The sequence below is a fragment of the Aythya ferina genome, assembly GCF_964211825.1.
Source record: "Aythya ferina genome assembly, chromosome: 3".
Lineage (NCBI taxonomy): Eukaryota > Metazoa > Chordata > Aves > Anseriformes > Anatidae > Aythya > Aythya ferina.
The window spans coordinates 80,904,438-80,927,385 of record NC_140298.1 but is presented as its reverse complement, the minus strand read 5'-3'; the positions used below and the strand labels follow the sequence as shown (position 1 = coordinate 80,927,385).

The 22,948-nt window shown below is 39.0% G+C and overlaps 1 protein-coding gene and 2 long non-coding RNA genes across 7 annotated transcripts in view; 2 read left to right on the top strand and 1 right to left on the bottom strand.

Moving 5' to 3' along the window:
• The window catches only part of ARHGAP18 (Rho GTPase activating protein 18), a 90,712-nt gene extending 80,728 nt beyond the window's left edge, over positions 1-9,984 (top strand). For all 3 annotated transcript variants that reach the window (XM_084516221.1, XM_084516220.1, XM_084516222.1), the window contains exons 13-15: positions 3,548-3,672; positions 4,897-4,958; positions 7,646-9,984. In XM_084516221.1, coding sequence (XP_084372347.1) covers positions 3,548-3,672; positions 4,897-4,958; positions 7,646-7,737 — 279 coding nt within the window. In that variant the 3' untranslated portion in view covers positions 7,738-9,984. The remainder of the gene's footprint in view (positions 1-3,547; positions 3,673-4,896; positions 4,959-7,645) is intronic.
• A 1,162-nt stretch (positions 9,985-11,146) lies between these two features.
• On the bottom strand, positions 11,147-22,933 carry LOC311435356. Its single transcript, XR_014692073.1, has 4 exons — positions 22,800-22,933; positions 21,853-21,892; positions 19,520-19,617; positions 11,147-12,802 (listed from the first exon to the last, which is right to left on the bottom strand). It is a non-coding gene; the product is annotated as an uncharacterized lncRNA (long non-coding RNA).
• On the top strand, positions 11,406-18,931 carry LOC311435355. Of its 3 annotated transcripts, XR_014692070.1 has the most exons (5): positions 11,431-11,917; positions 12,523-12,650; positions 13,100-13,972; positions 15,545-15,661; positions 18,805-18,931. It is a non-coding gene; the product is annotated as an uncharacterized lncRNA (long non-coding RNA). The 3 variants fall into 3 exon arrangements; XR_014692071.1 differs by lacking the exons at positions 15,545-15,661; positions 18,805-18,931 and having other exon boundaries at positions 11,406-11,576; positions 11,867-11,917; positions 13,100-14,450; XR_014692072.1 differs by lacking the exons at positions 15,545-15,661; positions 18,805-18,931 and having other exon boundaries at positions 13,100-14,450.
• Positions 22,934-22,948: the final 15 nt, after the last annotated feature.

Here is a 22,948-nt window from a genome sequence, read left to right as displayed (position 1 = left end):
TGGATTAAGGTACTACAAAAGTACTGTTTTATGGGTCATATTGAAGATTCCGGTGAATTAGAGACATCTTGTGGTAGCTTGTAAAAATGCATTGGTCAGAATCTCATCAAGCATGTGCATGGCAAACTCTTACTAAAAAAAAAAAAAAAAAGAAAGAAAAGGGGTTGTCATATTCTGCTAAAAGCAGTTTGTTAACATCATATTAAGATAAAAAATAGAATATGGTGAATATATTGTAATATCTGCCGGATCTGCCTGGTTTGATCCTATAAGCATACTTTTTCTTTTTTCTTTTTTTTTTTTAATCTGAAAAAAGATGGATCCTTATTTGCAGCCAACATCTGCTAGAACCATATACCTATATCCTGTCTATACCTAAATAAGGTTCCTTTTGTATGCATTATTTGACACATCGTTAATTGTCCGAAATGAATTAATTTCTTGGGTGATACCTAGGCATATTTTCATATTTACTTGAATATATTTGAAGGAATCTATACACAGAATCTGATATTATCTACAATTTTAAAATAAAGCTAATTAAATATTGACATTTGTTTTATACTGTCTAATAAAAAGAGGATTCTTTGAATACAATTCAGTTGAATTAACATGAGCTGACACTTAAAGAAATGCTGCCATCCCCTGTTCAACATGGAAATAACAGCAAATACACTGAAATAGGCAGGTGCCTTTGCAATCCTCAGAGGATTTTTTATAATTCAGTGCTGTTGATTTTTGTAGTAAAATATGCTTTTTTAATCCACTAGAGAGCTAAGACTGGAATGTCATGTAATACTTACCCAAACTTCATCCCCAAACATAAATGTAAAGTTGCTTTTAAAGAATTTTCTTTAAGCCCTAGAAATCTCTGGGGATTCCCTGCAAAATTAAATGGTAGATTTTTTGTGAAATCCTTCATTCTTATTCAAAGCATTCCATAACTTGGGTGCCTGAGAACAAGTACTCTTAAAATCGTATTCCCAAATATGAAATGGCTTCATTCTAAATGACTTTTATACATTTTTCCATATAGCTAAAATTAACTCAGTTCTTTAAGAAAACAAAACACACTTTTTTTTTCTTTTCTTTTCTTTTTTTTTTTTTTTTTTTTTTCAATTTGAATTGACTTAATTTGAAATTGAGGTGATCTAACTGTGCAGTTTGTGAACTGAACTCCACTCTTAGTTGGCAAGTGAGGTACTTAAACTTTTGGTGAATCACCGCTCTGGAGAAAGCTGTTTGTAACTTTTAGAAGTTAATCATCCTGCTTGCAGCTGAATAAAAATTACGTGAAAGTTGCTATTTTCTACCACGTGTTATGGTACCACATGTAGTTAAAACATATACAACCAGAGCTTGTGTCACTTCCATAATGTTCAGAAATATCACAGTATCAGCATTCTCAATGACAATCAGCTCACTTGTTAATCTGCATAAAGGATAAAATTTCGTCTCATCTCTGATGAGGCCTTTCACTCAATGACATTTCTTCTTTTAAGACAGAGGTTAAACAGAAATTATTGTGAAAGGGGAGCAGATTTGGGGCAAAATCTCTGTACAGCAGGAAGAGCAGTTAATGGGGCTCATGAAGGCTGATTGCTTTTTAGAGCACCTACACATACAGCTCTACAGCCCATGTTTGTGTTACGAGCAAGTCTTTATGTTGCTGTTGGTGTGCGTTGTGCCCAAAGCCAGGCAAAGAAAGATGCTCTCAGGACTAGGTATTTAACTATTAGCATAGCCAGATTTATACCATCTGGCACTATATTCCTGTCATTATTGTTCCAAAATAGCAGTCGTGTTGGTGGCACAATGCGATGGTACTGGGTGTCACTAATACAGGTTAGAAAAACCAATGTGTCCTATAGCCATTCCGTTTGTATAACATGTTTGAATTTTCACAGTATAAATTTATTGACCCTTGCTGAATTTGTTGTCCACTGTAATTCCAAATTATTAACTAAAAATATAGGTTCCTGCTAATCCATGTCCCATTAGACAAACTAACACAGAATTGTGTACTAAAATGAAAAAAATTTACCACGCTGAATTTCATGAAAGACCAGTTATTAAATAACCTTTGCATCCTTGAAAGTTTCCTTTCCTTTTGCCAGAAAGTATGATCCCAACAGTTTGAAAAATGGTAAAAGATGTTTAAACAGGAGTTAGCTTTCTAGTGAATAGCTACAGCCATTATTTCAATAGGTGGAGGCCTTAAAGATAGATACAGGGAATTGCTTTTTGAGATCAGCTGCAGCCTGATGAATCTTTGATTGCATGTTTACTATGAAATTCTCAGTTTGCTAATTCTTAATGGTTTAGACATAAATAAACATAAATAGACATTATTATGTCTATTATTTTTAAAATTGATAATAAAAGGACCAGATACAGAAAGATTGTCTGGTTAAAATTACTTACCATAGCAAATCACCTATGTATGTTAATGAGCCTTTCTCAAGCTGTGCTGTGAAGCTGTGCTTCTGATTCTGATCACAGTTACACTTGTTGTCTATTAGTCTAGTTCAGATGGTTTCAGAGAAACTATTCTAGATTCCTAGGTGCCCAGATTTGTTCGTTGATTTTGGAAGAAGAAATGTTCAGCCTTAAAATTGCAGTAAACAGTGGGAAAAAAAAAAGAAGGGAATGGACTGTCATAATCAACCTTGGCTACTGATAGTTTTACATTTCTTTTCCTATCAAAATGAATACATTCTGGTAAATGGTAATACGAATAGAAAAATTACCTTAAGATTTTCAGGAACAGAAATTAGGACCTTATTCACAACTAAATTATGCCTTCTGTGATTTCAATTGCATGTACTGTAAGTTGAACCGAAAAAACATCCTTTGGAGCCCTCTTTCTCTGTAAGTAATATGACCGATATTCATCATCAAGGATTTCTGAGTAGAAATAAAATACAAATCCATTATGTAGTCATACCTGCAGGTTGGCTATCAGAATATATTCTGGAGAATAAAAAAGTAGAGATAAAAAGCTGCTGTAGTGAATACTTGTGTTAAAAGGAAATGATACTTCCTGAAAAGAGGAATCATTTAAAGTAGAATGACCCGTGAATACTTTGTGATTTTTTTTTTCCTCCATGAAGATCAGTTTAAATGAAAATGGAAAGGTTTCTCGTGGAAGTTTTCATAGGGGTGGTGTGGAAGAGTTGCCTGGCATTCATGCCTACAGCAAGTCTTTTCCATATCAATCTTATGCGCTTCTTATCATACCTAAGAGTGTTCTTAATAGAGTGGTATTTGTTATTGTTATTCTTAACATATTTGAAAAAAAAAATTAAATACTACTGTTCTTTTTTTTTTTTCTAAAGTTTTTCTTGCTGTTAAAAAGAGATTTGAAGTTCTGATGTAATTTACTGAATTTCTGTGTAGTTCTCATATTTCTGCAGCGAAGTGCAGTAGACAGTAGTGGAGTGCACTTACAGAGCACTGTACTGTTACTTATTCCATACTGTATTTCGAGAAACTCATCAAAGCCAGCTGCTAGCAGCTTTGTTCCAACACCATTATTGCTTTACAGGCTGATGTTCCTCAGGGAGTGATACGGGTGCAAGCGCCTCATCTTTCGAAAGTTTCCATGGCAATACAGCTGACAGAAGAACTGAAAGCCAGTGATATAGTAGCCAGGTTTCTCAGCCAGAAAAGGTACAAACATATTTTTATTTTCTTAACTTATCAGGAAAAGTGGATTTTCATATTTTCTATCAAGGAAAAAAGTCTTAAAACACTTTGAATCCAAATGAGTTCATGAATCTTAGGGTCAAATCTGTCCTGTTAGAATACATGCGTGAGGAATTAACCTAGTGTTTCTAATACCACTAAAACTCATGAAGCCTTCAGGAATGCATGAGTGCTATTAATAGAAGATTAACTGCTATTTAGTCTGATGGATAAGGAATACGTTTGTAACATTCTGGAAGTAGGAAGGATCTCCAAAAGGTAAGTCGGAGAAAGAAATGAGAAAAAGAGAAATAAAGCATTTAATTAAAAATCCATTTATATATAACTGTATTATAGGTTTTGGAATATAAATATGTGAAAATGTTGCTTGTGCATTTATTTAAAGGAAAGCTACATTTGAGTCATCCAAATCCATTTAGAAAGGGAAAAGTTTTAATCAAGCTTTTTACATCTACTATATACACACACATATATATATATATATGGGCATAATAAGAAATCAGAATAGACTTAACATCAAAGAATTAACACACGTGCATCATATATAACTATTCATGCTAAAGGAATAACATGATGCTCTGGTTGAGATCAATAAGCCACTTTTTCCTAAATGCTGTTTACAGGGGCTTAAACTTTTGACAGAAAGCTATTTTCTGGCTGCACCAAAGCATATTTTATTACAGTTAAGCAGTGAGAAAAATAAAATCTCTTGATAATTTGGGGACTTTATTCTTCCACTGTCTGTTTTTTTACTACTTTTAGTTGCATCAAAATTATAAACAGCAAGAATGTGGTTTCCCCTACCCAACCACTTGGCTTTTTCAGAAATGTGAAATGTGTAAGGGGAGTACTTATTTTTGCAGCAGCAGTGAAAGAAAAATTAGAGGGTAAATATCAGGCTGCTTGCTAATAACAATGGAATGCTTTTCTAAAATCCACAGTTTCTTCATGCCTATCTTGTTATGCCTTTTCTGTAGTTTATTGCTCACTTGCAGGACTATTCATTTGCACTGGCATGCATGGGTATTCTTGTTCACTTACTGTATCACTAAATGAGTATAAACACAAAGGGTTTACAACTGGTCCACTGCTAATCTTAATTAGCATAACTTCTCCCAGACGTGTCTCAGTGGTTGGTGCACAAGCTCTTTTGCAATACAGTTAATCAGTGTTTTCTGTTTCTGACAGTGGAAATGTTCAAACACTCAAGAAAGAAGAGGTCTTTCTTTATGAAATAGGAGGAAATATTGGTAAGGATGGCTTCTGAACAACTTCTCTTGCTATAATAAGATTGCTTGGCGCTTTGTCCGTGCACTTCACTGAGTGATTGCATTTATTCACATCCCTAATTCTCCCTGACACTGAGACAGAAAGTTAACCTTGGGGAGAAGGAAGCAGAAAAGGTTATATGATCATCATATTAGTAGTACATTATTATCTCTCCTAGAGGAAGATGGCTGCTGTTACAGGTGTTCCTGGTACATATGTACAATGAAGAAGCATAAAAAGGTTGAATAGAAAGGTGCTTGAAGTTCACCTTCTTCATCTCTTTGTATTGAGGCGTAATAAATGAACTTACAGCCCTTTAAGCTCTGCATTAGAGTTTTGCTTGCAGGTTCCTACAGGGAAATAACCACTGAAACAGAAAAGTGACCTAGTGATGAAGGACAGTTAGTCTATCCTGCTCTGTGTAACCATTGATTAAAGCAAATAGCAGATCAGCAAGGTTAAGTCCAAAGGATGATTTTGAAAGCAGTTCTAAAATTTCCTTTGATGAATGCAAAAGTACTTTTACACTAGGAATCAGTTCCCAATCACAGTATTTTTCTTATACTGAGAAAACAAACCAAAAAAAAACTAGAAAACACTTCTGTACTGAACTTCTGTATTGTATTGAACATCTTACATTTGCTTTTTCCTTTTGAAGCATGGCCTTTTATACTTTATTTGAAGCTTTAAAATTCCATGAATACCCAGTACTTTTGTACTCTGCAATTTAAAATCCTGTATATAATTGCTGTTTTTAGCGTTCTTCCCTTTTATCTTTCTACTACTTTAAATCAGTTTTTCTAAACTGAAAAAATTAAATTTAAATAAAAAATAACACTTTCTTACTTTCCCTACAGAAGATATGTTTTAGTGTTTTTACAAAGTCTGAAGGCAAAAAATAAGTTACTAAGATATGCGGATGCCAGATGAACATATTATCTGCTCTCTTGCATATCCAGTATGTATGCACATTTGCCGTGCCTGTTAAACAGCTTGTGCTCCCAGATGTACAACTGTTTTAAAGGAGGGGACTATCTCTTTTATTACATAGAGGTGTTACTGTTTTAGAAAAAGTTTTTGCAGCAGAACTCCTGTGAAACGGGAACAAGCTAGTATCACTTAAACATGTGACAGAAACTATACGTCTCTCTTGGAGCAAATATGTGGCCGGTTGTAGATTTATTTATTTATTTTTATTATGGAGTTGGTTAGAAAGTTTAGATGCTTCCTTGGTCTGAATGACTTATTAACAGACAATTTTAACTTTAATCACCTCTTACAAATGCTAGTCTTTATTAATGCTCTCAGCTGAGATAAGAGAAGCTCCCTGATTTTTACCTGCTGTACAGGTAAAACCAGCTGTCCTGATCTTCTGTTTCTTTTCTTCTGCCCAATGGGACTGACTCATGCACAGGGAGCCGAAATGGGAGAAGACTTGACAGGCTCATAATACACTTCTGTGCTTCCACTCATAATTACAACATGAGCAATGCTGCCATCCTTTCCCCTAGCAGATGGGGCTGGTGAAGTCTCCGGACTTTATTTTTTTTGAGTACTCAGTACACTGTACGGCTTCCAGGCACTGCGCAGAACTTCTGCTATTGCTTTGTGACCAGGAATGGATACAGAAATGATAACTCACTGTCCCTGTGCTCCCATTGAGGGGCTGGTCCAGAAGCATGGGTGATACATGGCACACAGGCTGGGATAAAAATGCCAGAGGAAGGACAGGACCTGGCATTGAGAGGGGGTGGAGAGAGCAGAGGGAGCCTACTCAAGCAGGGAGTCTTGCTGGCTTGCCTGCAGTGAGCAGGGTGTCCAGACAGCTGGCAGGCAGACCTGGCTGCAGTGTAGCACCTCTGCTTGCCTCCTGCTTTAGGAGAACATATTTCAAAAACGTCTGGCTGGCACATTAAAGAGGTTGCGAGCCATTTAGCCCAACCGCTTGCACGGCAGAGTAGAAGAGGAGCTGTGATGCACATCTGCAAATGCATGAGATGATGCTTTGCCTGTGGGGTAATGGGGGGAGTAAGCAGATCTTGCTGGATCAGCATGTGGTATTTTCGTCATAGCTACTCGACATAAATTAATTGCTTGTAGTGCACCAAAACCATTGTCCTGCTTTTCCCTCCTTTGATAGTAACCATTGCAAGTGCTATCCAGAAATACTAACCAAGACGAGCAGGATGGGGAGTAATGCCTTCTTAGCAAGGACAAACCTTGCTCAAACTTTCTATTTCAGAAAGGGAGAATAACCTGAAATTTAGTGGGCTTCCATGCAAATTTGAATTAACCACAAGAGAACCAGGACCCTGCTTTCTTTTTTTAAAACCTTCACACAGGGGAGCTCCCATGCACCTGGTCTGCATGAAGAATCAGACACAGTGCCACAAAGTTGAACTTCCTACAGCTTCCCCAAGCTGTAGGAAGTTCGTCCCTGCTTTCTTTCCTCCCTCCTTCCCTCCATCTCTGCTCCACTTCTTCCCCTAGACATGGGAAGGATAAGAGCGCTTCTAGGCTTTAGCTGTGTTGTCCATTGTTAAATACCACAGAGGTAGCTTAAAAAACTAAGTGGATCACAGCAGCAACTTTGAAAATAATTTCATTTTGTTGTTGTTGTTGATACTAATGTAACCACACACCTTTTTTTTTTTTTTTTTCTTCCTAGGGGAACGTTGCCTTGATGATGATACCTACATGAAGGACCTATACCAGCTCAACCCAAATGCTGAGTGGGTTATAAAACCTAAGCAGAGTTAAGCTCACAACAAATGGCAAAAGAACAAACAACCTGTGGACTTTTAATGCTGAATGTTTCAAAGGGATAGCTTGTCCTTTCGACATTCAACTGTATTATATGTATTAATAGAAAACTACCTTGTTTAAAAAAATAAGGTGGTGGAAACCCAACAGTGATTACCAGTAAATTTTCGCTTTTACTTACAGCAAAATATCAGAGATAACAAATGAGTGGGAAAACTGTGTTATGAGAATAAGTCAGTTAAATATTTTAATGGCACTAATCTACCTTGATGATACGCCCATCTGGTAGGCTTTGTTTCGGAAGAATTTATTTTTCAAACAGATGCTTAACCTCTTTATATTAGAGATTTACAATCTGTTTGTGTAGAAGTGTGTGTTCATGTAGGTTTTTGCAGTGTTATTACACTGGAGAACCAAATCCTGATCAGCACTTCTGGATGGTACAGTATTAAAAATATTTAAAACTGTTTCCCAAGTAAGTGTGAAATTCACAGGAAAAACCTGCAACACAATATATTTCGTCTTTGGAAATCCTAATTTTTTCACTTTCTAAATGAAAAAAAAAAAAACTATTTGGAAAAAAACAACAACAACAACAATGACTGTGAAAATGCTTTCTATGCAGCTTTTTTGCTAGATATTTTAAATATTTTTTATTCTTATTCTGGTTGATTGTATTCTTGATACTATTTTTTTAATAGGACCATATGACAAGGTGAGTAATTTTGAAGCTCACCACTCCTGGCAGTGTCCTTTCTGGAATATTGTCATCTACTAGAAAGACCTCTAGGTTTTTCAGCAGTGATAATGCAGACATGTTGCATAAACTGGTTCCAGGTTTTTCAGACATCTGATAGAATGCAGAGCATTTTGTGAACTGCCAAAACCTGCCAATTACTAGCACAATAAAAACTTTCAGGATTAATAAAATAAAATAGCTGTGGAGAGAAACTGTAGGCTTGGTTTCATAGCTAGCAAACCACCAACCTTTCACTCAGAATCAGTGTAAAGGTCTGCCGTGGAGTTTATGTAGGCTTTTTGGATGTTATCTACCATCTGGGCTATCATAGATGAGGCTAGAAATCAAGTCCTGATTTCCTTGACTGATACTGTCTAAACCACTTAAAAATTAATAATCCAACAATGAACAATTGCAAATCCTTCTCTTTGCAAGGGAAAGACTGAAAGCTCCCTGTGGAATTCGCTGATAATGAATTATAGACTGACATGGCTTATTGCAGCACGAAGAGCTGTGGACTGTAGCTTCAGAGCCCAGGTCCCATAGCAATGCTTTGGGCTCACTAACCTGTGTACAGCTTTACAATTTATTTGAAAACTAGCTCACCAGTGCTTAAGTGCTCATACCTGTGTGCTGACTACCTGAAGTAACTACTGTGAAATTATAGCTTAGGAACTAAGTATTTTCTTTCAATGCACACACGATTATATTGACCTCTTAGGGAATATTCTACATACAATCAAGGACTGGATTAGATTTTTTTTTTTGACTTGATCAAAGCTGATTAAAGGAATCAAGGGCCTTTCTGCTGAGCTTTGGATATGGGCCCTGTGCTGTTCCCAAAATAACCACTGGAACTCTCCATTTTCTGTACAAGCAGTGAAAGAAAACTCTGAAAGGTCATCAAAAAATTAGGCACCTACTGATTAGTTATCCACAGCGTACGAACAATTTGAGGGGTGTAAGTATTTATTGTTTTTTAACAGCTGTCTTGATAGGGAGAGCATGTAGGGAAGGATTCTCAAATGCAGGGTGAATGAAATGCGAAATTGTTCTAATGTGGTTGTACTGCCCCTGCTGATCCATCTTGTCGGGCACCCCTACATGCTGTTGCACTGTGCCATTATGGGCAAACCCCGTGAAACAAATAGTTTTTGTCAATAGAACAAAACACACTCGCTGTCCTTTGAACGTAAGGGACAGAGAAACGGTGAAATACTTAGGTAAATATTTATGAATCTAATGTAATAAATAGAAGATGTTTTGTCATGTAATACAAAAATGATGTGTGTTCTTTATAGTTCTGTAAAAGATTGCTTGCTACTGCAGTGCTAGCTGTTATTTTAAGCAGGAGCAAAGTGCAGAGGATAGAACAGCTGTACAGTTTCAGCGTAAAATTACAACCACCCTCTGGCTATGATCTTTTAAATAACTTTGTTTCTGGTTTAGTGCCATTATCTTTTTTAATTTAAAAAGCTCTTTTATAATTAAATATGTTTTTTTTTTCTGAATTCTCTTCTCATTTATTGTGTTAGCATGCAAAACACAAACGACACCAAGCAGCGGTTGCTTTTTAATTTCACAGTTTACATCTTTGCAGGTAGTTTTGTAGTTTTGTGTGTGAAGAGAGAGCCTGCTCGGTATGTTAACAGCAGCCTCACAGCCCCGGGGGTGAAGGCCGCAGCAGGCCATGCAGGCTGCCCAGCACCCTGAGGTAACACCTTGCGAGGCAAGGGACCAGCTGCTTGCTGGGTGCCCACTGAAACCTTTGTCTCTCTACCCCTCAGCACCCAAGAATTAAGTGCCACCAGCCCCCAGCTTCCTGCCACCTCCATGGCTTCTGGGCTGCCGTTCTCCGAGACCTCCAGAGGCCACCTGGGCACCCTGCTCAGGGCAGCCCTGCTGGAGCAGGGGCCTCAGTGGTCCCCTCTGATGCTATCTACACGGTGTTTCTGGAAAGCCTTCAATAAAACACACACATTTAGTAAGCATTTAAGAGTTAAATTGCAGCAGAAATCTAACTTGGTGAGAGATTTGCTGAGTGATTTCCTCTAATGCACGTAAATATATCTAAGGATTAGATCTCTGTTGTACTTCTATTTCTGAAAGGTTGCAGCCACGCAAAAAGAATGAAATGTGTATTGCACTAATTTTATAGCAGTGTTCACAATAATTTTTTTTTATGTAGAGAAATGCTTATAGGATCTTAAAACCATTATTTGTGTTTGCACACAGACTGCATCTGAGACAGGTAAGTACTTCTCATCTCCATTTAGCAGATGGGAAAACTGTTCATAAATGGCTTGCCTGCAGCCAGAAGGGGCGAAATCAATCTGATTTGTAGAAACCGAATATAATCCTCCAAAAACTGTTTTAAAAATCTGCTGTATCGCCAATAATAGGACTTAAGCAATCACGAATCTGACTTCAGGGGACTGTTTTAATAAATACAATACTGTGGTTTTTAGCCTGGTTTCCAAAGGAAAGGTGTCTGGGGTAATCTCACTGCCTGTGTGTGTCTTCCCCTAATTACTTTTGAATCTGCTGGCAGACTTCAATCATTTTTGGCAAAGGGAGTGGGGGAAGGGAATGTCTCAAAAATAATTAAATTTCTACAAGCTTCATAAAACGAGGCAACTGGAAGGAAGACAGAGGCAAGACAAGTCCTTTGATCAAAGGAAGGATGACAGCATAAATTCAACCTTTATTTAAGCACTGGAACAGAGGCAGGAGAGTGGACGTGTGGGTGCTCTGACTGTGGAAGGAGCCCAGAGGCAGTTAGCATTGCCCATGCTCGTGAAAGCCCTCGCCTGCCTTAAAGTCTTAGGAGGCTTCCTTGCTGTCTTGTTGCGAGTAATTGCTGCTTGTGCTGCAGCTGTTCTCGTGGGCTGGCTTTTGTGGTGCAGCTTCTCCATAGCTTCTGATTAGTGTGGCTCCTCCCTTTTGGGCTCAGCGCCTAAACGCACACCCTCCCTGCTGAGCTGTGCCCACAGTTAATGCAGTTACCTGGGAGGTGGGTGGCAGTGTGTCTGCTCCCTCTTCTTGTAGGTCTCTTGGGAGTTACCTCCATCCTGGACAAAGATCAGATCTGAAACAGGCCAGTATGAAACGGTAGATTTCACAAGGAGTAGCAGGAACAAAACTTGCCTTTCAAGTTGTTCTGAATGATGCGGAAGTGCTGGTTCAAAATCTCTACAGATGTTATTGCTCCCTGCTTGCTCACTTTTGGGATAACTGAAAGGATCTGATGTTCTTTTACTGTCTCCATAAGACCAATAAGCAGCATTCATTCATGCTGAGAGCCAAAGTCTGTGTATTTTACCAGTATTTCTTACCATTATACCTCTGTAATGCATTGCTCTCAAAAACGTCTAATTTCTGCTTCAGTTGGCTCAGCTCCTGTGCTTGTGTGTTTAGCCACCGGATCAGGTCCTGCAGGTAAGCCAGCTGTGGGTTTCTTTCCCATGGGATTCTCTGGGTTTTCAGAGCAAAGAAGCTACTATGTGGTTACATGAAGGTGTGTTTGCCATCCGTCCTAATTCACTGCTATGCTGGGATTGCAAGTGAGGGGCTGGATCCATGGTGGATGCATGCCCATACCTCCCCGTTGTGCAGGGCATGGCCAGCCACGTGTCTGCCCCTGGTGTGTCTGTGACTGACTGTGTAGCTCCACTGCCTCTGCTCGGTGTTCCCCACGGTGTGGGAGCAGCACGTGGCAGCCCAGGGCTGGCGCTTGCATGCACACCTCTGCTGGGTACGCGCTGAGAATGCCGGGAGCTGCAACACTGGTTACACACCTCTGATAACCTCTAGTCATCTCTTTGGCAACATAAATAGTAGTGAATCAATACCTGCTGGAGAAGGTGAGAGTTTAAAATACCATATAGTGCTCAGTTAAAATACCATATAGAGATGTGCCCTCTACCAGTGGTCACTCGTGTGTTCCTGTCTGTTTTTGTGCTGTGCTTCCCGACTTCTGTACTGGCAGCCCTTTGACTTCCTAAACTGAGGTATTTAAATTAATGTTTTCATTATACCTGCAGATAGTCACAAGGTGCGTAACTCATTTATCTGCGGTGATGCCTCAGTGATGTACAACTGTAGTGTCCAGTTGTCTGGATGTGGTGAAACTGCGAGGACTGAATTGCGCAGAAGAATCTCACAAGCTTATGTGAGTTACTGGAGTAGCCTTTGCTGGTCGTCAACGTGCAAATGTGTAACTTGCTCCAAGTGATCCAGAATAAATGAAGGAACACATAGTTGTTCAGAAAAGCTCAAGCATCTGATTGAGGGTCCAAGCCTTGGGCTGCATTAAATTAGCACCTGGAAAACAGTTTATTGCTTATTCACTTTTTTTCCTTAATCCAAGAAGAGATAATTAATTTAAGTCTTGCCTTCTGATTTTGGATTAGTCTGAAACTTTGTATATGTAACCTACTATAATTGCCTTAATGATATTGTATGTTCCCACATTTTGTTGTATAAGATGTAAAGCAAATGAGCTCCCAAACTCTTACTCTGGATGCTCATCCTCTGCCAGAAACCATCCTTATTTATGAATCTGCTTAAGTCTGCATGAACAGAGGATTTTTTTTTTTTTTTTTTTTTTTTTTCTTCCAGCAGGAACCACAGCCTGAGTAGGTGAAAAGGTGTTGAGGCTCTCATTGTGGGGAGCTGCACATCCGTGAAAGACGGAGCTGAGAATTGCCTATCTCAGTATTCCAGTCTGGCTCCTTTTCTTCCGTGCAGTCTCATGCTTACTCAGTACAGTATTTTGCTTTTCTGACTGTAAAATCTTGGGATGCAGCCCAAGTGACATCCATCAGGGATGTTGTGTTTTGTTTAAAATACTTGATCTTCAAATAAGCTGTATCTCGTAGGGGTATAAGGATGATAGAGATAAGAGCAACTTTGTGAAACCATTATTGTGCAGTCTTGGAATCCTAGCTAAAACCTGTGCTTGTGCTTTTAATTTACTATTTTGAACCAAAAAAAAAAAAAAAAAAAAAAAAAAGACTTTCTTTTCATTGGGTTTAGCAGGGAGACAAAGGGCAATTCTGGCATAGTTACAAGTTCAGATATATTTTTTTGCAAAAAGAGGTCAGAAAACATACTATGCAAAACCCTTTTTAGTCATTTAACCTTTCCTATAAAAAAAAAAAAAAGAAAAAACTTTTTTTTTTTTTTTTTTTGTAATAAAATACAATTGTAACAAAATACAAATACTGCAGGGAAGGTATTCTGATTTTGCTCCCGTTCTGCTTGGCTACATGGTAGAGAGAATTATTCTGGAAAAAAATAATATCTTTGTGTGAATATGAAATAGAGTACTTCTTGATTATTCCAGTTCCTTCCAAGTTGACAATTCTGTAGACCAAATGTTACTGTCATCCATGCAGAAATGCTTCACCAGATGTCTTCTAGGAAGAGCTGAAAGCAGAGAACACCCATGCCCCAGTCAGCCTGGAGTGAGGAAATGTTCCCCTCTAGATGGTGTGTGTGCTTTGCTTGTTTCCTTCTTTTTAAATTGTGTTTTTTTTTTTTTCCTTTTCTCATTGAAGGCTATAGTTGGGAATAGTGAAAAGTGAGTATAATTAGAAGTATTTTTCTGTACAACCACAATGTGGATGTTTTGGGAGTAAATATGAAATACACATGATTACAACAGTATGCTCTTCGTTTTTCTTAAGAATTTCTAGTTGCTTAAATCTGCTTGGATCATTGTAAGAGGAATCAACTTAAGAATGAAAGACTTGCCAAGCAAGTCCAAAACACTGTTGGTAGGGCTAGGGAAAAAAAAAAAAAATCTCCTGAATTTTACCTGTAGCTATGGTGTAGCCTGAATTCTAAAAGGCATATTTTGATATGCTAATGAAGACAGGACTGATGGTGTCTCCCATGTATGTTTATTGTGTGTTGTCTCTCGAGCCATTGTACAGGTGAGATGTCCTTAATCTTATAAAATAATATCCTAAAGATTCTCTTAAAAAATGCTGTGTGGGCAATACTGATTAGAGTGGCTATTTTTCATTTATCTCTACCTTTACTTTTAACTAATTTTAGCCCTCCCAATTTTTATAAAGCCCATTAGCAATATGCAAAAAGTGTGTTTAATTGCTTTTGAACCCCTGCAAGCTGATGGCATTCACCACATCCTGTGGAAATAAGTTTTTCAGTTAACTGTGTGTTGTCCCTTTGGAAGGGACTTCCTCACACAGTAAACAGTCCTACGTGTTCAACTTTGTAATGTCTCTTACAGTTTCTTAGGCCTTCTTGGTTTTATCTTTTCTCTGGTCAGAGTTGCAGCTCTTTTCATTGTCCTATGTGCAGAAACCATTCCAGAAATTTGGTCATCTACACTGCTCTAGTCCGAACCTTTTCTTGTTTTGCTCTGTCCTTTCAAGTTAGGGGAAATCAGAAAGGTACTTTCCAGTTGCACGTTTTCAGAAGGTGAGTGTGCAGTGGTTTATAGCAATTCTGTTGTTCTCTGTACCTTAATGATTTTGTGTGTGTGTGTGTGCATTTTTAATCGCCAAGTTGACTTTTTCATTATTATTATTTGTATTAAATCAGTGATCTTTCCTGTCTGCTGGTGGACAGTTAAAAGTCAATCACTGTGTATGCTGTTGAAGACCTTTTTTTTCCCCTATTAATTGCAAAACTTACCAACACTGAATTTCATCTGTCATTTTTTCACTAGTCAGTCCTGAGGTCACCAGTGTCATGAGGTCCATCTGGAGTTCTCTGTAGTTTATTTAAAACCTTCAGTAATTCAATATTAGCAACCACCTTTATTGCTTCACTTATTCACTCCCACCTCCAGACTGGTTGTGGCTGTGTTGAAGGGCATGAACCTGAGCATTACACCTGCCTGCAGTGAGACCATGTGTTTGTACCTTTTTTTACTTCGTAAACAGATGTTTATCCATGTGAGAACTTTTTCTTCCAATCTTCTTCCACCCTTCCAGCAACTTAATTTCTTAATTAAGACTTTTGTTGACTATTTTTTGGGGGGAGATCTTTCTCATCCATGTACTATGGACTTCCTCAAAAACTCTCCAACAGGTTCGGGAGTCATGACCTTACAGAACTGTGCTCTTCAGGAAAGGTTTACTACAGCTAGCAATTCAGCTGTGTCACTTGAATTCTTCTTAATTTGTGGGTGACGACCATCTGGTGCTGGTAAGTAGCTAGTGTTAATTTTCTTAATTTTATTTTTAATTGCAGCTTCTCTGATCTCCAAGCCTCTTCCAGTATGTGACAGTCAGTGGTATGCTCATGGCTGGGTCAGAACAGCATGTTCTTCCTTTCTCTGCCTAGGATTTGAGTCCATAGGCTATCTGTTATTTCTCTGTAAATCCACATCTCTCCCTCGTGTATGGAATTTGTATCTATGATTACTACGTTCTGCAGCATATTAGTCCTCCCTCTGCTCCCTTCCCTCCCCACCCCGTTTTTTGATATCCCCACAGTAATAATATTCTTAATCAAAACCAGGTGTGTGTGTATATAATTTTATATATATATATATATATTTATTTAAAGACCTCTGGTCATATTTCCCTCTCTCTCTCCCCCCTGTTAAATGGCACTCTTCTGCTCCACTCTGTCACTTGCCTTTATTTGAAATTGTGGAGCTTTTCTGTAGGTGATGTCACTCCAGTATGCTCTTCTACATGTGCCTTTGATTTAAAATTTTCCCATAACCTTGAAAGTGGTAGCAACATGGTTCTTTATGGACTTAGGTAAAGAATATTTTTCTTGTACAATTTTTCCTCTCTTCCTTCTGTTCCAGAAATTTCCTCAGATGCCATGGGACCTTCTGTATCACTTCTTGTAATATTGTAAGGTGCATTCCAGAGAATGCTACCACTGGTGGTGCAGTCTTTAACTTACTACCTAGTCTACTTTTTGTTTGTAAAGGTATAGACCATAAAACAGATCCCCTCCCCTCATATCTTTCTTCACAGCTTATGAGGTTTTTAACCCTTTAGGCCATTTAGTCTCAAAAGTCACAGATAGGAACAGTTTCAGCGATAGCTCACAGTATTGTCTGCCCTTCTAAGAACAAGGGCCACTGTCCTGACCCCATTTACAGAATGAATTCCATATTCATTAACTTGATCTCTCACTATGAGGCTTCTTGCTACATCAGCTCCACCACAGAGATGGTAACTTCATGTATTTTTAGCTAAGGAACAAGTGGAGCAGTTCAGGTGGACTCTGTTGGTTTCTAGCACCTGGACAGGCACAGAGCTGTTGTGGCACACAAGCTGCTGCTAATGTGAACCTCTGCTTCTCACACAAGCTGAGCCAGGGATGTTGCAGGTGCTGACACTGTTGGAGTGCCTTGGTGACAAGCTTCATGGTTGTCTCGAGACCCTTGGGGAATCACTGTGCCTAGACTGCTCATCTTTTCCGTGCTGCAGTGTCAAGACCTGTGCTTTGAAGCTTCTGCCATGATTATGGATATATTTTGTAGGAGCAGCATTGTTGGCCTGCTCCTTCGCACTATTGTAGCATTTTGTACATGGTAGAAGGAGTTCAAGAGTGTCCAGATCCCTGTGCAGTTTGCCTTTGAATGCTGTTTTAAATATATATAAATGTAAATTTTGCTTCAGGCATGTCAATGCAGCCGTAAGACCTTTCTATTGCCCTGTAACACCTTCCCTGTAGTGTGCTACTCAAAGGATGTGATTCTCACCTGTGGGCAGCTCTGCTTTTCTTTACCTTTTAAATATTTTACTTTTAAGTTTTGCAGCCAGTTTCTGATGGACTCCGTCCTGGAGCAGCTCCCAGTTCACAAAAGCACAGCAATTCTCTCATGGGATTCACTTAAATAAAGTGGCTGGGACCCTGGCACCTTAGCAGCACGACAGTTTATGTCAAGGTGTGCTTTGGTGTACCGAGGCAGGAGGAATTGTGCTTCCTAAATAGGGCTTTGTAATTTCTGTGCTTAATGTTGTGTGAAACACTTACAGTGCCTCTTGAGACTGAGGTTTTTGTCTCCTTAACAGGCTGCATCAGAAGATGCAGCGAAAGTTTCAAACCACTCACTCCTTGCATTGCCAGTCCTCAGCTCTCATCTGCAGCAGCTCTCCTTCAGGGCTCCAGGTCACATTTGAAAGCACACAAACACTTGCCAGCACCCCTGACCCTACGGCCCTGAGAGCTCGCTGAAGAACCAAAATGAGCAAAAGTGAAGTGCAAACCTGCTTTCTCCCTGCTTTTTTAAAAGAGAGTGCCTCTGGAAGGTCAGCACTGCACTGAAACTGTCCCTGTGAAGGCCACCTGTTTTGATGGGGTACCTCTGAGTGGCATTTCAGAAACTGAGGCTTGTTGGATTGTTGGTTTTCTCATCAAAGGTTTGTTCCAGCACAGTTCCTCTGCTTTCTGACAATTTGATTATTAATTACTACTAAAAGAAAATCTTGATTGAATGCAACATTTCCCCTTCTTATATTGTTTGAATCCTAATTGACTTTTTTGTCCTTCCAGTTCAGAAAGTATTTTCTTTCCCAACTCATAGTTTTTTTCCTCCTTCCACCCTTTTTATTGCTTTCTAGTATACATGTGCTGTTTCAGCATCCCCGTGACCTCGAAGGCAGCCGTGCCACGTGGACCCGAAGAAGGGCAGCAGTGTATGCTTTATATTTGTAACCCAGCAGCTAGGTTTCTGCAAGCACTCAGTATATTCAGGCTTACAGTGACTGCAAGCCACCAGCAGCCCTGTGCCCTTAAGATTTGTCTCTTCATTCTCATCAAAGACCTGCTTAGAAATGTTAAACAACCTCTGTAATTACCTAGTCTTTCTTAAATCCTTGTTCATGTGTCACACTTCTCACAAATGCAGTTCATTTCTGAATGAAATAGCTTAAGTACAAATGATCTTTTCTAAAGTTATTAATGTGTTTCTCCTCTGACCTTTTGTATCACTTTTAAGTATTTACTGTGTCAGGAATGCCTTGGCTGAGCATGTTTCAGTGTGACTTTTATCAGCTTTTGGCTTCATTTAGTGTAATTGATCCTCATCAATGCACCTGTTGTCTAGTCTCTGGTGAGGGGGTGGGAGAACAAAGAAGCTGGATTTTTTATACAGAACATTAATCTCAGAAGTTATGGCAACGGCCAGGTTTTCAGTATGGAGCCCCACTTTTACCCTTAGTTATGGTTAGTGTATAAAAACTGGTTTAGCTCAGGGATGGGCAGAAATTTCAGAAGACAGGGCAATTTGAAGTTTGAAGAAAAGTACCGCGTTTGTTCATAAACTAGAAGTCCCTGCAAATTTACCTTAATATAGCATTTTCTTGTGTCCCTTCCCCCAGGAAGAGCTTTTTGCTGTTCCATTTCAGACTGTCCTCAGAGTTTACCTAGCTACCTCTGAAGGGGAAAAAAAAAAAACACACAAACACACACACAACCTTACAGAACAAGTTGAACCATCTTATATCAGAAGAACAGAAAAATGTGAAGTAAGCAGAATTCAGCCTAATTGTCTCTGGTGTCTCACTGAAGTTTATTAAGGAACAGATGGGTCAGCTCTAACTTTTATGGGCCAGGTTTTCATATGAACGTACTATTTTTTTTTTTTTTTCTTTTTTCCCTAAGAGCATGATCCCATGTGATCATTAAACAATGTGGTACTTAAACAGTGAGATACTGGTTAGCAGGTAGTTAATTCTTTTTAGCAACTGAACTTATATCAGCTAGCACCTTTTTTTTCTTTTTAATTCCATTTTCAGTAATTAGGCATAATTTGCTTCAAATTATCCATAAGAAAGACTGGGCTTTGTATTAATTTGCTTCTAAAGTTGGCATATGGAAAACACTTCATATTATACTAGAAATATTTTAGGGAACTGAAGAGAACTAACTGGGCAAGCAATTTTCAAAGACAGATGAGCACATTTTTAAGTGGTTACTCTTTCAAAAGGTCTGTGCCTTTATTGCTAAAGCTACAGTTTGATGCTTGGATTTTACATTCTAACAAAAACTATTAAAAGCAAATTAAAACAAACAAACAAACAACAAACCACCCACCTGTATTGATCAGACACCAATCCTATCCTGCAGTTCAGAAGTGTGCACTTTGAATAGCCTGCGTGGCAGAATGAGTTTCTCATTCTCTTTGCTCAGCTCTGTAGGAAATGAGATTACTTCTCAGTTTTGTAGGCAGAAAAAAATTAGAAAAAGATATATGCTGTGAAATGTAATACAAAATGAAACTGGAAGCATCCCTGTTCCTTGTTTTACAACATGTGCAGAGGGGAATGCTCGGTGAAACTGAACAATGTCAAATCAATATCTATCAAAATCTGAAATTGAATATTTATATAAATAACAAGGGGCTGATGTTGCAGCAAGCAAAGGGAAGTTTCAACTGGATTGTTATGTGGTTTGGACTGAATGCTACATTCTTCAGCTGGAAGTGACAGCAGCATGATGTAGGATCTTGTTTGCTGCAAGCTGAACAAGATAGCCTATTCAAAGAGACTTGTAGGAGCTTGAGGCTGGTGTAATTTGTTTTGTTGAGAAGGGGTCTTCTGGGATAAAAGCACTGGGAGTAATGACAACAGCTGGGAGAGATGGGTGAAAGTTTTCTTGTGATTTCATAAACTCATTTGAAGTATTTGTATAGCCCAAAAGTGGTTTTGTTTGTTTGTTTGTTTTTTCCTTCTGGGAGACAGGCCTTCAATACAGGATTTCCTTTACTTAGGAAAAAGTGTGAGGTGAGGCCAGTCTGTGGGAGGGGATGCTACATGCTGAGATGATGAAGTTTCAAAAGAGAGCTTCTTCTGCATGTTCATAAGCCATTCTGTACTTGTCAGGAATATGTCTGAACCCATTATTCTCTGGTCTGCGCACTGAAGTGTCCTTGAACCTAATGTATCACCAGTATGTCTGTGGCTGCTCTCTGAACGCTTGGAGTAGATGGGGTCTGATTGGAAGCAGCAATTCCCATGTCCTAATGGACCGGTGAAGTATCACAGCCCAAGAAGTGAAGAGGTGGGTAGAAATTATGAGCTCTACTGGGAAGTGGTAACAGAGAGCCAAGCTGAGCTCATAGGCTCTTGAGAGCAACATGACCTAGGTACAGTCACAGTCCTTATAGGGCTCCTGGGCCACGTTCTTCAGAGAAGATGGAGAGACCCAGTCAGTGAAGGCACTGAGAACTACCAAGGTTACGGTAGAGATGGGGACAGCAACTATTAGCCAGTAGGAAAAAAAAAAAAAAAAAAAAAAAAAAAAAAGTAGGGGAAAAATTTATGCTTAGAATCATAGAATCATTTAGTTTTGAAAAGACCTCTAAGACAATCAAGTCCAACACTTAACCTAGCACTGCCAAGTCTACCACTAAACCATGTCCCTAAGCACCACATCTGCACATCTTTTAAATACCTGCAGGGATGGTGGCTCAACTACTTCCGTGGGCAGCCTGTTCCAGTGCCTCACAACCCTTTCAGTGAAGAAATTTTTCCTAGTATCCAACCTAAACCTCCCCTGGCATAACTTGAGGTCATTTCCTCTTGTCCTATTGCTTTTTGCTTGGAAGGAGAGACCAACACCCACCCTTCTAGAACCTCCTTCCAGGTTGTTTCAGAGAGCAATAAGGTCTCCCCTGAGCTTCCTCTTCTCCAGACTAAACAACCCCAGTTCCCTCAGCTGCTCCTCAGATGAATTGTGTTCCAGGCCCTTCACCAGCTTTGTAGCCCTTCTCTGGACACACTCCAAGGCCTTGGTGTCCTTCTTGTAGTGAGGGGCCCAAAGCTGAACACAGTACTCAAGGTGCAGGTTCACCAGAGCTGAGCACAGGGGATAGACAATCACTTGGTCCTGCTGGCCATGCTATTTCTGATGCAAGCCAGGATGTTTTGGCCTTCTTGGCTTGCCCCAGCCTCAGAAGTGAACTAGTGTTATATATGTCAGGATGTCTTTGATGGGAAAATTATTCATGTTCTCCAATAACAAAAATATTTTTTAATAATGTCATCAGTCTGTTCTTCCACAGTCAATAGCATTTATACATGTGAAAGAAGGAGGACTTATGAAATGTGTACTGTATAGTGCTTTGTTGCATATTAGTAACACTTTCCCAATCTTCATCCTTAGGCTGGATCAAGAAGCCATAACAGAGAGGATGACATTGTTAATGACATTGCTCTATCAGTAACTTGGTCTGCAAGTGCTGCAATTGCACTTTAGGCAGGGTTGAGTTTCTGTTCACGAAAAAGAACTGAGATGCATGTTGAGACCCAAAACTTCATTCTGCAAAGATTCCCAGACATTAACCTGCTTAGAAATGAATGCAAAAGATTTAGAGCAACATTATTTTTACAGGTTTTTAAAATTTCTCTCATGAACACGGTATTTACCTGTCTGCCAACTCTGCACCTTTTGTGGACCTTTCAGCTCCTGGGGGAAAAAAAAAAAAAAGGTGGGGAGTTAAGAAAAAAAAATCTATTAAAGTATTTGGAATTCATTCACACAAGGATTTGCCATTTCGTTGAAGATATGAAAGCTGTGTTAGCCTTTAATTCTGTGTACTGACCTCCAGTGGGGAACAGGGCAGATGTATAGATCCTTTTTTTCTTAATATGGAGGTTCTCACTGTATCCCACTGAGTACCATACTGAAAATTGACCGTGAAACATTTCAAAGAAGGGGTGTCAGTAGTGGATGTTTTTGATATGATATTAAGTTGAATTGAAAAGATTAAAAATATTAATAATAATAAATTACTTTGACTGTAAGTAAACTTAATATACTCTAAGTCAAAGCCATTGAGGAGGCTCTGCACTATTCAAACTGCTTGCCTCTTCTCAATGTAGTTGATACTATCCTGGTAGTCTCCATGGTTATGGATACACTTAGAACTTTGTAATAAATTTTACTTCCATATAAGCTGTTATGCATGCTTATGCTACAACACCGAAGTTTGACAAATAACCCTATCTGCTGTTGTGTTAATGTGTTAATCCCATTTTATAAGTATATGAAGAGTTCTAATACTATCTTCTAATACCAACAAGAGAACCATCTAGCAATAGCTGTCAGGGGAAAAGAAAAAACAGAGCTACTGAGCAAGAAGCCCGGCTGCACAGCTCCATGCTGGTCTGTCTTCTGAAGCCTCCCGAGAAAGCAGCACCATGACAAGCTTAACACGTACTGTACATACAATAATTACATTTATGTCAGCTGGCATTACTTTAAACAAGTCCTTAAAGTAGAGAGATTGGATAGTGTGTCTGATAGTGAACTGCAAGGAATTTAGAAATGTAGTAATAAAATGCTGGCTGGAGTATTGCTCAGAGTGAATTACCTCAAATATGTTTGCAGTGTCTGATTCTGCAGTGCTTCCTCTAATTTCTCAGTTGCCTTGAAGGGACAGTAGTTCTCTGTCAGCTTACTCAGGCTGGGTTTGCAGACAACATGGTGAATGTTGTTGGGGCAGGCACAGAGAGGGCAGGG